The sequence below is a fragment of the Geotrypetes seraphini genome, chromosome 8, assembly GCF_902459505.1.
Source record: "Geotrypetes seraphini chromosome 8, aGeoSer1.1, whole genome shotgun sequence".
Lineage (NCBI taxonomy): Eukaryota > Metazoa > Chordata > Amphibia > Gymnophiona > Dermophiidae > Geotrypetes > Geotrypetes seraphini.
Genome location: NC_047091.1, coordinates 45,243,113 through 45,259,689, shown reverse-complemented (window position 1 = coordinate 45,259,689; position 16,577 = coordinate 45,243,113). Strand labels below are relative to the sequence as shown.

Sequence of the window (16,577 nt, the reverse complement as noted above, 5' to 3'; positions counted from 1 at the left end):
TTGTTTCAAAAATTTCTAGAGAACTGAATGGATAGATGTTTACTCTGTTATTCGCTTGGAATGTCCAGTTTTCTGTTTTGTAAACTGCATCAATCTGCGAGGTTTTGTGGTCTAGAAATGTAATGTAATGAAATGTAAGGTCATGAAATTTGGCTGTAAAAACCTAAAGGAATGGTACAGTTTAGGGGGTGAAGAACTTATGGGAAGAGCAGGGCTTTGGTGTGATTATATGTGATGATATTAAGATGGTCAAACAGGTTGAATAACATAAGAACATAAGCAGTACCTCTGCTAGGTCAGACCAGAGGTCCATCATGCCCAGCAGTCCGCTCACGTGGCGGCCCGTCAGGTCCAGGATCTGTATAGTAATCCTCTATCTACATCCTTCTATCCCATTTTCCTTCAGGAAATAGTCTAATCCCTTCTTGAACCCCAATACCATACTCTGTCCTATCACACCCTCTGGAAGCTCATTCCAAGTGTCCACCATCCTCTGGGTAAAGAACTTCCTAGCATTGGTTCTGAATCTGTCCCCTCTTAATTTTTCCGAATGCCCTCTCGTTCTTGTAGTTTTAGAAAGTTTGAAGAATCTGTCCCTCTCCACTTTCTCTATGCCCTTCATGATCTTATAAGTCTCTATCATGTCCTCTCTAAGTCTCCGCTTTTCTAGGGAAAAGAGCCCCAGTTTCTCTAATCTTTCAGCATATGAAAGGTTTTCCATACCTTTTATCAATTGTGTTGCTCTTTTCTGAACCCTCTCGAGTATTGCCATATCCTTCTTAAGGTACGGCGATCAATATTGGACGCAGTACTCCAGATTCGGGCACACCATCGCCCGATACAACTGCAGGATAACTTATTTCGTTCTGGTTGTAATACTTTTATTGATAGTACCTAGCATTCTATTCGCCTTCTTAGAGGCCGCTGCGTACTGTGCCGACAGCTTCATTGTCTTGTCCACTATTACCCCAAGACCTTTTCTTGGGCACTTTCACCCATTACCAGCCCTCCCATCGTATAGCTGTACCTCGGGTTTCTGTTTCCTACATGCAAGACTTTACATTTCTCTACATTAAACTTCATCTGCCATCTCGTCGCCCACTCTCCTAGTTTGTTCAGGTCCCTTTGTAAATCTTCGAAGTCCTCTTTAGTCCTAACTCCACTAAATAGTTTGGTGTCGTCTGTAAATTTTATTATTTCGCACTTCGTCCCTGTTTTTAGATCATTTATAAATACATTGAACAGCAGCGGTCCTAGTACCGACCCCAGTCCGAGTAGTGGCCCTTCACTCCTACCCTTTGCTTTCTACCCGCCAACCAATTTTTGATCCATCTGTGTACATCTCCTTCCACCCCATGGTTCTTCAGTTTCCGTAGTAGGCGTTCATGGGGTACCTTGTCAAAAGCTTTTTGGAAATCTAAGTATACGATGTCTATGGGGTCCCCTTTGTCCATCAGTTTGTTTATTCCTTCGAAGTGCAATAAGTTTGTTAGGCATGATCTTCCCTTGCAGAAGCCATGTTGGCTTGGTTTCATCAGTTTATTCCTTTCTAGATGCTCATCGATGCTGTCTTTTATCAGCGCTTCCGCCATCTTCCCCGAAACCAAAGTCAAATTCACCGGTCTGTAATTCCCCGGTGACGGCAAAAGCTAGAAGGAAGCTAGGGTGCCTAGGGAGAAGTATGGCCAGTAAGAAAAAGGAGGTATTGTTGTCCCTGTATAAGACTCTGGTGAGATCTCATTTAGAATATTTTGTACAATTCTGGAGGCCACACCTTTAGAAAGATATAAAAAGGATGGAGTCGGTCTAGAACAGGGGTGCCCACACTTTTTGGGCTTGCGAGCTACTTTTTAAATGACCAAGTCAAAATGATCTACCAACAATAAAATTTAAAAAAAACACAAAGCACACTGTATGCATAGAAAATGTTAATCATCATTCCTATTCCAGGGTTTTTCAAAAAGGTCAAAGCAGATGACTCTAAGCACTATCACCTCAGTAACAACCATACAAAAATAGACAAATATACCCCCTCCCTTTTTACTAAACCACGATAGCAGTTTTTAGCGCAGGGAGCTGCGCTGAATGCCCAGCGCTGCTCTCGACACTCATAGGCTCCCTGCGCTAAAAACCTCTATTGCGGTTTAGTAAAAGGGGACCTTAGTGTAAAATATAGACAGCAGATATAAATTCAGACACATTTTGATCACTAAATTTAAAATAAAATCATTTTCCCTACCTTGTCTGGTGATTTCATGAGTCTCTGGTTGCACTTTCTTCTTCTGACTGTGCATTCAATCTTTCTTCCCTTCTTTTAGCCTGTATGCTTCTTCTCCTCCAGACCTCATTCCTTCCCCCCAACTTTTCCTTCCTCTTCCCTGCCCTTTCTTTCTCTCTGCCTCCCTTTCATTTTTTTCTGTTTCTCTTCTTTCCTTCTGTATCCCTGCCTGCCCTTTTTCTTTCTTTCTCCCTGCCCTCCCCCAAGCCACTGCCACTGCCATTACCATCGGGGACCAGGACCCAAACACCACCAATAACAGGCCCCAAGCTCTCCCTGCTTCGGCCAACCAGCATTCCTCTCCCCGACGTCAATTCTGCCGTCGGGAAGAGGAAGGCTGATCAGCCCAAGATCGTGATCAACCTATTGGGGGAAATGCTGCCGGGTCCTGCCTTGCGGAAAGAGAAAGTAGGCAGGACCCGGCAGGAACAAGAACAAATGCTTTACTAACCTGTCTCCTGCATTAGCCCGTAGCGAACGCTTGCTTCAGGGCTCTCAACATGTGCGTGCCGGCTTCCCTTCTTCCCCCCCCCCCCGGACATAACTTCCGGTTTCGGAGGGAAGAGAAGAGAAGCCGGCACGCACACGTTAGAGCCCAGAGCATAAGTTCGCTAGGGGCTGAAATCTCCAAGCCGGTTTTTTGGGTTTTTTTTTTTAATGTTCAGCAGCGGCAGATGACAGCTGGGCGGACCGCCCAGCTAAAAGGCCCTAGGGAGAACACTGGAGAGGAAGGCTGATCGGCCCGTAGATCAGAACGGCAACACGAGTGCGATCGACTCGAGTTGCCTTCCTGAGCTACTGGTCGATCGCGATCGACGCGTTGGGCACCCCTGGTCTAGAAGAAGGCTACTAAAATGGTGCGTGGTCTTCATCATAAGGCATTTGGGGACAGACTTAACAATCTCAATCTGTATACTTTGGAGGAAAGGCTGGACAGGGGAAATATGATAGAGATGTTTAAATACCTACATGATGTAAATGTGCATTAGTCAAGTCTCTTTCATTTGAAAGGAAGCTCTGGAATGAGAAGGCATTGGATGAAGTTAAGAGGTGATAGGCTCAGGAATAATCTAAGGAAATACTTTTTATAGAAAGGGTTGGTAGATGCCTAGAACAGTCTCCCAGATAGAAGTGGTGGAGACAGAGACTGTGTCTGATTTAAAGAAACCCTGTGATAGGCAGTGGGATAATGGTTAATGTGGAAGGGCAGACTGGATGGGCCATTTGGCCTTTATCTGCCATCATGTTTCTATGTAAAGCAGGGAGAATACAATTCAGTCTGTTTTGCTTGTTATTAGATGTAACTTAGAGGAAAAGCATCTCCAAATGTCTTAGCATTTGGCCTGAGAAAGTTGGGGAGCAGGGGCCATGGAACCATCTCCCTCTTGACTCTGGAGTAACCCTACACAGACACGTGGGGTCTCTTAGGTAGAGGAGGAGATAGTGGATGCTGCGGATGGGCAGACTGGAAACTGTAGGCGATTGCTTCCTGGAACAACTTGTCAAGGAAAATACGAGAGGAAATGAAGATCTGGACTTAATTCTAAATGGACTATGAGGACCGGCGCAAGGTGTAGAAGTAGAGGGAATGCTGGAAACCAGTGATCATAAAATGATCTGCTTTGACCTGGACACGGGAATGACACATCGATCCAGAACGAAGGCCACGGCGCTCAACTTTCGAAAAGGGAATTACGAAGGGATGAGACTCATGGTGGGGAAGAAGATCAAGAAGAGGATAAGCACTGTACAGACGCTAGAGCAAGCATGGTCCCTTTTTAAGGACACAGTAACCGAGGCGCAACATCTATATATACCGCATATCAACAAGGGATCCAAGAGGAAAAAGAACAAGGAACCGACGTGGCTCACTGTAGCGGTGAAGGAAGCGATCAGAGACAAGAAGACTTAGAAAAGGTCAAAAACAGACAAAAAATGGAAAAAGCACAAACAGCATCAAAGCAGGTGCCATAAGGCGGTAAGAGGGGCCAAAAGAGACTATGAGGAAAAAATAGCCAAGGAAGCGAAAAACTTCAAGCCGTTCTTTCGATATATTAAGGGGAAACGACCACGAAGGAAGCGATGGGGCCGATGGATGACCGAGGAATGAAAGGAGTGCTAAAGGAGGACAAAGCCATTGCCGAAAAACTGAACACATTTTTTGCGTCTGCGTTTACCGAAGAGGATATATGTAACATACCAGAAGCCGACAGGCTATACGCAGGAAATGAAGATGGGAAACTGACAGGGTTGACGGTCAGTCTAGAAGAGGTATGTCGGCAGATTAATAGGCTTAAAAATGATAAATCCCCGGGACCGGATGGCATCCATCTGAGGGTAATCAAGGAACTGAAAAGGACTACAGCTGAACTGCTTCAACTGATAGCCAATCTGTTGATCAAATCTGGAAGGGTTCCGGAAGACTGGAAGGTTGCGAATGTTACACCGATCTTCAAGAAAGGTCCGAGAGGTGATCCAGGAAACTACAGACTGGTGAGTCTGACCTCGGTACCGGGAAAGATGGTAGAGGCGCTGATAAAAGGCCGCATCATTGAGCACCTTGACAGACACAATCTGATGAGGACCAGCCAGCATGGCTTCAGCAGAGGAAGATCTTGCTTGATGAACTTGCACTTTTTCGAGGGAGTAAACAGAGGAATAGACAAGGGTGACCCAGTCGACATTGTATATCTGGATTTTCAGAAGGCTTTCAAACAAGGTTCCGCATGAGAAATTGCGAGCCATGGAATTGAGGGTGAAATACTCATGTGGATTAAAAATTGGCTGGCGGATAATAAACAGAGAGTGGGAATAAATGGACAATACTCGGACTGGAAAAGCGTCACCAGTGGAGTGCTGCAGGGTTCGGTGCTTGGATCAGTGCTCTTCAACATATTTATAAACGATTTGGAAATTGGTACGATGAGTGAGGTGATTAAATTTGCAGACGATCCAAAGTTATTCAGAGTAGTGAAGATGCAGGAGAATTGCGAACATCTGCAACGTGACATAAACACGCTCGAGAAATGAGCCGCGACATGGCAGATGAGGTTCAATGTGGATAAGTGTAAAGTGATGCATGTCGGTAACAAAAATCTTATACACGAATACTGGATGTCTGGGGTGGTATTTGGAGAGACCCCCCAGGAAAAAGACTGGGAAGTATTGGTCAACAAGTTGATGAAGCCATCCATGCAATGTGCGGTGGCAGCGAAAAGGGCGAACAAAATTCTGGGAATGATTAAGAAGAGGGATCACAAATAGATCGGAGAAGGTTATCATGCCGCTGTACTAGGCCCTCACCTGGAGTACTGCGTCCAGCACTGGTCACCGTACATGAAGAAGGACACAGTACTACTCGACAGGGTCCAGAGAAGAGCGACTAAAATGGTAAAGGGGCTGGAGGAGTTGCCTTACAGTGAGAGATTACAGAAACTGGGCTTCTTCTCCCTTGAAAAGAGGAGACTGAGAGGGGACATGATAGAAACATTCAAGATACTGAAGGGAATAGACTTAGTAGATAAATACAGGTTATTCAACCTTTTCAAGGTAGGGAGAACGAGAGGGCACTCTCTAAAATTAAAAGGGGATAGATTCCGTACAAACATAAGGAAGTTCTTCTTCACCCAGAGAGTGGTGGAAAACTGGAACACTCTTCCAGAGGCTGTTATAGGGGAAAATACCCTCCAGGGATTTAAGACAAAGTTAGACGGGTTTCTGTTGAACCGGAACATTGTGACGCATCTGCATTAATATACTTGTGAATACAATCAAACAGAGACCAACCTGAGTGCCCAAACATTGTTGCAATATGTTTACCAGAGTCAAAATCATAGATAGCAACATTCTTGTCAGAACAGCTAGTGGCCAGGAATGTACCAGAAGGATCCAAATGTACCTGTAGATAAGAAATCAAGATAGTAACTGGGTAACTCATTCACCACAGAAAGCAAACACATCTATGAAGATCAAGCCTCAGAAAACAGAGCATATCCCACCGGGATTCTCAAGAGAAATTCCATTCCATGAGGAAAATGAGGGCAATAATCGCCTATATGATATTCCTGCATTCCTGTCCAAGTGATTATCAGCTTACCTTCAGCAAGGATCCATCTTCACCTGGAGAACCTTTAAAGAGCTTCTCTTGTTTCCCACTTGCCACATTATATAGTCTGTGGAGAATATAATAGTTTATTGAATTTGCTATACCGCTTAGATTTCTTCAAGAACACAGGGGTGAACAATATAAAATAAGGCAAAAGGAAAAGAACTACAAAAAAATAGGAAAGTGCACACGTGCGCACACACATGTGAAATACTCATACATTTTAAAAAATCCTAAAAGCAAAGTAAAATTACATTACATTACATTAGGGATTTCTATTCCGCCATTACCTTGCGGTTCAAGGCGGATTACAAAAGGTTAATTTAAAAAAACAGAGTTACAATGATTAGCTAGAGAGGTAAGTTGTAGATCTTATGAACATTTAGCGGGTTGTTGAGGGTGGGGTGGTTTGTAAGAGAGTTAATAGGTGGTCATAGTGGAGATTCTTTTGTTATTATTAGTGCAGTAATGGGTAGATCAAATGTCAGTTTTAGAGTTACTAAGAGGTCGTGGTGTTATTGCTGCTTCAGGAATTTCTTGAAAAGTGTGGTTTTTATTTCTTTTCTGAACGTCCTATAGTCTGGGGTGGTCATCAGAAGGTTGGAGATCTGGTTGTCCAGCCTTGCGGCTTGAGTGGCTAGGAGGCCGTCGTGTAGTTTTGTTCTTTTTACTTCCTTGATTGGGGGGGGGTATGAATGGGGAGTGCGTTTTTCTGTGTCTGGTAGTGGGTGCTTGGATGAGGCGATTGTTCAGGTATGATGGGCTGTCTCCGTGTAGGGTTTTAAATAATATGCAGTAGAATTTGAATTGGATTCTTTCTTGGATTGGGAGCCAATGTGAGTTGATGAAGGCTTCAGTGATGTGGTCATGTTTTTTCAATGAGTAGATGAGTCTCAAAGCTGTATTTTGGATTGTTTGGAGTTGTCTTATCGTAGTTGCAGGGCAAGGAAGGAAGAGGATGTTACAGTAGTCCAATATACCTAGTATTAGGGATTGTACTATAAGTTGGAATTGTGTTCTTTCAAAGAATTTTCGGACTTGTCTCAGATTTCTCATGACTGCGAATGATTTCTGAATTGTTTTATTTATTTGCGGTTGCATAGTGCAGCATCTGTCTATGGTCATGCCAAGTAGTTTTATGGTGGTTTGGATGGGATATTTGATTGCGTTTATATCTAGGTTGGTTGTGGTTTGGATCTTGTCATTTTCGAGGAGGATGAATTTGGTTTTGTCTTGGTTGAGTTTAAGTTTGTGATTTTTCATCCAGGTTGTGACTGTTTCAAGTGTTTGGTGAAGTTTGTCTGTCATGGTAGGTTTAGAATGATCGTATGGGATGAGATGACACACAAACTCAGGCAAATAATCCCAGATACAATCCCACTAATCTTCAAAGATGGCAACAGTAAAAGCAGTCATAAAATAACAAAAGATTAGGTTACTTACCCTCTGTTAATCTTCTTTCTTGTAAATAGACTCTGGAATCTTCACCACTGGGTTTGTGCATCCTCTCTAGCTTTGAACTGCAGGTACTCCAAAACAAACCTTAGCCCCTCCCTAGGTATACACATCCAGTCACATGCCCTGGAATTTCAGTCTGTACACAAGCTAGGTAGACCTAAGAAAAAAACAGGAAACACAAGAAAGGAAAGAGAAGGGTGTGGGGACTCCCCGCTACACGTCAATTTTGCTCATGAGAAACAAATGCATAACAATTTTCACCAAAAGACCAAATTTCATGAAACTTGAAACAAGAACAAATGCAAAACTTTGGAAAATGAGACACAGCCTGAGGGTGCAGATGGGGCCACAATCCCAGGACCCCGCTACCTCTCCAAACCTACATAGAAGGGACCAGAATGGTATTCTCAGTGAGACTGGCCAAGACAGAAATCCAACTTACCAGTAACTGGCAGGCGATCTGCGAATCAGACAGAATAGAAGGGCAGATGTGAAGATTCCAGTCTATTTACAAGAATGAAGATTAGCAGAGGTAAGTAACCTAATCTTTCATTCTTGTACAATAAACTCTGGAATCTTTACCACAGGGACGTATCAAAGCAGTCCCAACACATCAGGGGGGCCTTGATGAGCCCACCGCCAGGACTGAAGCTTCAAAAGCTGCATCTTGCTTAGCTGCCACATCAAGTCGGTAAAACTTCGTAAAGGTATGAAGCGAGGTCCAAGTGGCCGCCCAGCAAATCTCCTCAGGAGAAATAGCGGAGGACTGGGCCCAAGAGGAAGCCATTTCCTTGGTAGAATGAGCCTTCATCCCAAGAGGAAGCTTCTTCCATGCCAATTCATAAGTAGCAGAAAAGGCCGCACGAAACCATCTAGAAGAGATAGTAGCCTTAGAAGAAGATCAGCTCCTGCGAGCGGGACCTGCCAGAACAAACAGATGGTCTGAAAGATGAAGTCATTGATGGCCTCCAGTTATCTCAGAAGGAGACACCGGACATCCAGAGACTGCAACACCCGGTCCTTGGACCTTGACGAGTGAAGGTGGGCAACTGGACTTCCTGATTGACATGGAAAACGGAAACCACTTTTGGGAGAAAAGAAGGCACCATCCGTAAGCAAACCACAGAATCTGAGCTAGAGAAACAGGTCTCTGCATGAAAGAGTTTGCAGCTCCGAAACCCTACATGTGGAAGTGACTGCTACTAGGAAGACGATCTTGATGGTCAGGTCCTTCAGAGAGGGGTTCATAGGGAGGATTAGCTAGCGAGTGAAGAACCAAGTTCAAATTCCACATAGGGCAAGGCAGCCACAAAGGTGGCCTCAACCTGCCCGTCCCCCGTAATAAATGGCCAACATCCGGATGAGACACCAGAGAACCCCTGAGAGTAGCGGGACCCAAACCTGAAAGGCTCGCAATCTTGACACGGAGCGAAGCTCTCGCACACCAAGCCTCCCAGGCCCATAGTTCTAAAATTACTGCACTATCCTCAGGACATCCAAATTCTTCAAGCTGCAAGATCTGCTTCAAATTTAATGGTGGATGGCAAACGCCTTTTGTTTGTTCCTGATGTCTCAAAAGCAACTGCTCAGAAAAGAAAAGCTTTCCTCTCTATGCGCCCCCAACTCAAATCCATAGGGGCACAATATGGTCTGTTCTACCCGGCCCGCATGAGAGTGACATACCATAATCAGACTAAGAACTTTGACAATCCAGTTGAACTACAGAAATTCTGGATGAATCCGTTGGGAGTCATGACCTGATCTGCCATACAGGTTTGCCTATCCCACCTTCCACTTTGTGGGGCTGTACCCAACATCGTTTTGTGTATTGGGGCTGAATGCGGAGAGATTGCTGAGCCTCTCTTGCCAGCATGCGATCCCATTTTTGGATCTTCAATTGTTTTATTATTACCAATAGTTATAAGCATGTATCCTGTGTCGTCTTTGCCTCCCTTTTTCACTTCCTCCCTTGTGGATGAGATGCCCGCCATTATTCCCACCCATATTCCACTCAACTGCCTCCACTATCATCTGGATCACACCACTCCAAGGCCACTCTGATGGTTAAACTTCATATTGTCTCTCTCAACGTCAAAGGAATCAATCATCCAATTAAAAGGAAGAAGATTCTGCACTACTTCAAGCACCTTGATGCTGACATTTGCTTACTCCAAGAAACCCACCTCAGTCATGGTGAAGCTCAGAAACTATCTGGCGGCTGGGTACAGCACTGCCTTGCCGCTCCAGCTCAAAGCAAGAAGAATGGAGTCATCACCTTGATAAAGAAAACTCTAAACTTCCAGTTATCCTCACACAACTTTGATCCTAACAGAAGATGGTCCCTAATCACGGGATCCATTACAGGCCAACCTTTGAACCTCTTCAATGTTTACGCCCCCAACGAGGATGACCCTTCCTTCTTTCAAACTTTTCAGTCGCTCAGTACCTCATCTTTGACCTCCAACATCATCTTTGCAGGAGACCTCAACTTTCCGATTGATCCCTTCATCGACTGTTCCTCTACCTGCCGCCCAGCCAAACTGAGGGTTCGTGCAGCAATCACCAAGCTGATGGATCTCCATGGATGGTCGGATATTTGGAGAGTCTTTCACCCCACTACCAAGGACTATACCTACTACTCCGCACCCCACCAATCCCACTCCAGAATTGATTATATTTTGGGCTCCAAAGACATTGTGAACCTTGTGACCTCTTCGCGCATTCATGACATCACAATTTCCGATCATGCTGCTGTATCCTGCACTCTCAACTGGTCCACCACTCCTTCATTTCAACAATGATGTTTAAACAACTTTCTACTGCATGACGAGACCTTCCTTTCTCACATCAAGTCGGAATCTCAATCTTTCTTCACTAATAACCTCAACTCAGTATCAAACTTTTCTACTGTTTGGGAAACCTACAAAGTCTGGCTTCGGGGTGAAGTAATCAGCTTCTCAGCCTTCCAACTTAAAAAACGGAAATCTACCTTACATCAACTAGAAACTGTTATTCACGCTAGTGAGTCTCAATTATATAATCGGAATGATCCTCTCCTATATAGAAAACTTCAACAATTAAAATTTCAATATAACGAAATCTTTAGTTCCCTTGCCTCAGCTTCCATCTTTCGTCGCTCTGCCACCTATTACTCTTCATCCAACAAGTCAGGCCATCTTCTTGCTACTTACCTGAAAGGCAGATGCTCGAAAAACCGGATCACTCACATCAAATCCTCTGATGGTAGTATTCACACTTCCACCAAAGATATACTGGAAGATTTCCGTTCTTTTTATGAAGAGCTTTATTCGTCTGACAACTCTTCATCTAATAGTTCCATCATGGATTTTCTTCGCCCTCTGAACCTGCCTGCTCTTACAGAATTACAACAACAATCCCTTCAACAGCCAATTTCGTCAGATGAAATTCTCCATGCCATAACCTCCCTACCTTCAGCCAAAGCACCTGGTCCAGATGGCCTCACATCAGAATTCTTCAAATCATTCTCCACTCTCCTGACGCCTCACTTACTTTCCTATTTTCAAGATCTACAATCAACTCCACATGGACTTTATCGCTTCCTTGAAACCAACATCATCATTCGCCCAAAGCCAAACAGGGACCCACAATTAGTGAAGAATTATCGCCCCATTTCTTTATTGAACTTAGATTATAAAATATTTGCTAAAATTCTAGTGTTTCGCTTAGAAAAAGTTATGTCTTCTTTAATCCACAGAGACCAAGTTGGTTTTATGAAGGGCCGATATGGAGCTGACAACACTAGACTCTTATGTCACGTACTACACTCTACCCGGTCGAGCACCACTCCCGCTGTTCTTGCCTCTCTTGATGCTGAGAAGGCGTTCGATAGGGTAGAGTGGAAGTATCTCTTCGCTGTCCTTTCTCAATTTGGTTTCCCTCCATCTTTTATTCATTTGATTTCACTACTTTACCAGGCTCCCACAGCTAAATTAATAGTAAATGATGAAGCCTCCTCTCTATTCCCACTTCATAGGGGCACTCGTCAAGGCAGTCCAATGTCTCCTCTTTTGTTTAACTTAGCCCTTGAACCCCTCCTCACGGCCATCAGACAGTCCACAGACATCAAAGGCATAACCATTGCCAATATTGAATTCAAAATCTCGGCTTATGCAGACGATGTCTTATTATACCTGTCTGATCCGGAACCCTCACTGACCTCCCTAATGCAATTGATCACCTCCTTTTCTTCGCTTTCAGGTTACAAAATCAATTGGGACAAAACAGAACTCATGCCCCTCAATGATTCTTGCCTCCCCTTTGCTATCTCCTCTCAACCTTTCACATGGGTCTCTCATGGAATCAAATATCTTGGGCTAACTTTTGACAGGGATCTTTCCTCAACTATCCAACTAATCTGCTCCACACTTCTCAGTCAGATTTCCACCACCCTATCATCTTGGTCACCCCTACACCTCTCCTGGTGGGGCCGTCTCGATTCTCTAAAAATGGTCATGGTTCCAAAACTAACTTATATCTTTAATATGTTCCCTTTACTACTCCCTCCTGCTTTATACAAAAAATTAGAATCGAAAATGCTACGTTTTCTCTGGAATGACAAACCCCATAGAATCTCCCTTAAAAAGCTGAAAACCCCATACACTACAGGGTGGAGTTAATTTTCCTGATCTCTACAGTTACCACAAAGCCTTCGTCCTTAGGCAGGGAGCAGAATGGCTAGCATCTTCCTCCCATATTGATCGTCCTAATTGGCTGCGCTTAGAAATTTCCTTAATGTCTCCTTTCCCATTGAACAGATTACTGGGCACTAAGAACCTCCCAAACCTCTCCAGGAACCCCATCATTGCAACCACTCATAAAGTCCTAATGGATCTTGATGCTCATATGGATATTCCTTGGAACAAATCTACCTTTTGTTCTCTATGGTTTAATAAATATCTTTTAATTGATAAAAAAACCCATATGCTGGCCTTCCTGGTTTCAAAAAACAAATCTGGGACCTCAGGTCATTATGTCATTCAGATGGGACTTCTCTTACCTTCCAAGAACTTATAATAATAATAATAACTTTATTCTTATATACCGCCAACAATCTTGCGACTTTTAGGTGGTTTACAATGAAGAGAAACTGTACAGTCAGCGAATTACAGAGTATAGCATTGAACATCTAGTGATAGTAACAGGAGAGTTACAGGGTCTGTGTATTACACGGTTTCACAATGAGTAGCATTATACAGTCGACGATATTCAGAGCATAAGTAGGAGAAGAGAAAGGAGATTGTGCTTTGAGTTACAAAGGTGCAAGACTGCGAAGGTGAAAAAGATAACTTAAGATGTTGATGAGAAGTAAATTGTTAACTTGGTACATTTGAACGAAGGACGGGCACCATTGGGAAAAACTGATAGAAATTTTGGCAGAAGAGGGTAGACGGACTCCTTGGGATGGGAGGAGGCTCCGATTTTAGGGGAGAAGTCTGGTTAGGTTATAAATTTCTTAAACAAGGTGGTTTTTAGTTCTTTCCTAAAGATACTATATGATTCTCTGGCGGCATCAGTGAAGTAGCCTGTCCAAGTTTGCAGTCTACCTGCTTGGAATTTGAATGTTTTATCAAAGAAGGTGCAATATCTACAGCCTATGAAATTTGGGTAGGTAAAGAGGTTACGGTTTCTGGTAGACCTAATAGAGGAGTGGAATTCGAAGTGAGGTAGTAGGTAGCTGGGGGCCAGTCCCCAGATTAGTTTATAGCAGAGGCAGGAGAATTTGAATAAAATTTGTGCTTCAATTGGTAACCAATGAAGGAGTTTGTAGAATGGACTAACATGATCGCTCTTCTTTAGTCCGAATATTAGACGGATGGCCATATTTTGAACTATTCTCAGTTTTCTCACATTTTTTTTAGATATTCCCAAGTAGACAATGTTACAGTAGTCCAGGGTGGATAAAATCAGTGATTGTACCAATATTCTGAAGGATAGCGGGTCGAAGTATTTTTTAATGGTTTTCAGTTTCCAAAGAATAAAGAAGCATTTTTTAGTCACCGAGTTTATGTGCTCGGTCAGGGTCAGGTGGGTATCCAGGGTCACTCCCAGTATTTTTATGGTTTTTAGTATTGGGTGATCATGGCCGTTTACATATATTGTAGTTGCGGAGATTTTCTCGTTTGGGCTAGCAAGGAAAATCTTTGTCTTTTCTGAGTTTAATTTCAGTTTGAAGTTTAAAGTCCATTTTTCTATTTCGAGCATGATGGAAGAGATATGTTTTGAGTTGGTTGAGGTCACATTTGTTATTGGTATTAGTATGGAGATGTCGTCTGTGTATATATAATAAGTTAGGTTAAGCTTTTGTAAAAGGTGGCCTAGAGAAGAGATGTATATATTGAACAAGGTGGGAGATAGGGGGGATCCTTGTGTGGTGGTGGACTCCTTCTCGCTTAACGAATCACACTTCTATAAATGGTTACAACTGAAATCTTCCCTCAAAAAATCAGGTCTCCTTCCATTACCATTTAATTCTGCTCCCTCTTTACATTTCCTCTCACAACAATTCTTAGCTTTGGGACATACAGCATCACATTTTTATAAACTTCTTAAATCCCTTCTCCCTATCTCGTTAATTCCACTACACTCCTCATGGGAATTGGATTTGGGGATACCAATATCTGATGAAGTATGGAACATGGTTTATAAATCCACTTTCCAAACGTCCCGCTCTGCGTCAATCCTTCAACATATGTTCTTCTTGCTTTACAGAGCCCCATGGACTCTAGTCAAATCTCATAAAATCAACCCTACTTACTCCAGTAACTGTTGGACTTGCCACACTGAAGTTGGTACCCTGAAGCACCTCCTTTTTTCTTGCCCCGCAATTAGCTCCTTCTGGACCTTAGTTTGGGTTACAGTGCAGAGAATGGCCACCCGGATGGTCTCGGGACTCAAGGATCTTCCATACGAAGAACGGCTTGACAAATTACAGCTATACTCGCTCGAGGAGCGCAGAGAGAGAGGAGACATGATCGAGACGTTCTAGTATCTTACGGGCCGCATCGAGGCGGAGGAAGATATCTTCTTTTTCAATGGTCCCACGACAACAAGAGGGCATCCGTGGAAAATCAGGGGCGGGAAACTACGAGGTGACACCAGGAAATTCTTTTTCACTGAAAGAGTGGTTGATCGCTGGAATAGTCTTCCACTACAGGTGATTGAGGCCAGCAGCGTGCCTGATTTTAAGGCCAAATGGGATCGGCACATGGGATCTATTCACATGGCAAAGGTAGGGGAGGGACATTAGGGTGGGCAGACTAGATGGGCCGTGGCCCTTATCTGCCGTCTATTTCTATGTTTCTAAGTATGCTAAGTTTTCCAGATCAACATTCCTTTGACCTACCAAATGCTTTTACTGAAATCTGCAATACCTGACAAAATCTCAGACTCAGATTACTTTCTTTTTGACATCTTGCTCGCTTTAGCATTGAAGACTATTTTCACTTATTGGAAGGATTTATCCAAAGCCACACACTCACAATGGTGGAATCTCGTTTGCCTCACTTATAGAACAGAAGCATATTTGGCTAAGTCTTCCAATAAGTTCCATCGATTTCAGCTTAGATGGACTCTTCTGAAACTCTACTTGCACTCTTCTCTCCCTTGAATGGACCCTCTTCTCCTCTTCTCTCTTTCCTCCCCCTTCCCTCTTTTTATTTACCTTATTACCTCCCATATATTTTCACTGGATCATGCTTGTTCATGTAGTTAGGATACCGCTTGGTGTATTAGATATGCTTTAGATAACTTTTTGAACTTATGGTTATATGTTCATGCTTCATATTCAGCTCTACACTCTAGAGGAGCGCAGGGAGAGGGGAGACATGATTGAGACGTTTAAATACGTCACCGGACGTATAGAAGTGGAAGATAACATCTTCCTTCTTAGAGGCCCCTCAACCACAAGAGGGCACCCGCTCAAACTCAGGGGCGACACCAGGAAGTATTTCTTCACGGAGCGAGTGATTGATCGGTGGAACGGGCTTCCAGTGCAGGTGATCGAGGCCAGCAGTGTGCCAGATTTTAAGAATAAATGGGACGCCCATGTGGGATCCCTAAGAGGGTCAGGGCAAAACACTAGCTAATCTTAAGGGGAGGGTCTATAGTGGGCAGACTTGATGGGCCTTGGCCCTTTTCTGCCGTCATCTTTCTATGTTTCTATGTTTCTATTGCCTTACTTGTTTTTACTGATTCCAAATTATTTGCATATCTTTTGTTACTCATTGCATTTGAATGTCTCATTCCATGCTTTGTAAATTTTACAAATATTCAATAAATAAACATTGACTAAAAAAAAAAAAAAAAAAAAAAAGACTAAAGGAATTGGATCTCTTCATTATTCATAATTAGTATCAAACAGTTAACTGGTGGTTGATGATCTTCTGGACAGGAGTTTCAAGGTGGGAAGAAGTTAAAATTGACAGTTTAACAGTTTACCAACTGAGTGAAGTTTGCAATTCCAGTCTACTGTCATTGGATTGGTTGGATCTTAATTGTCCCGCTTTATTTTTTATTTCCGGCAAGTAACGTCATCTGGTATCAGTCAGAAAAGAATGCAGGCACAAAAAGACCAAGAGTAATTGAGCGCTGCCTGTGTCTGCGCTAATTGGATATCTTTTGTCTGATTTCCTGGACAAGATTGGCTTACAACAGTGGTCCAGGCTTATTGCCATTGGATGATTCTTGAGTCTCACG

At 43.3% G+C, this 16,577-nt stretch overlaps 1 protein-coding gene across 7 annotated transcripts in view; it reads right to left on the bottom strand.

Annotated features, from left to right (window-relative positions):
• LOC117365282 (WD repeat-containing protein 62-like) overlaps positions 1–16,577 on the bottom strand; it is a 442,332-nt gene that overhangs the window by 197,584 nt on the left and 228,171 nt on the right. For all 7 annotated transcript variants that reach the window (XM_033955506.1, XM_033955511.1, XM_033955512.1 and 4 more), the window contains 2 exons: positions 6,375–6,450; positions 6,065–6,176 (listed from right to left, as the gene is read on the bottom strand). In XM_033955506.1, coding sequence (XP_033811397.1) covers positions 6,065–6,176; positions 6,375–6,450 — 188 coding nt within the window. The remainder of the gene's footprint in view (positions 1–6,064; positions 6,177–6,374; positions 6,451–16,577) is intronic.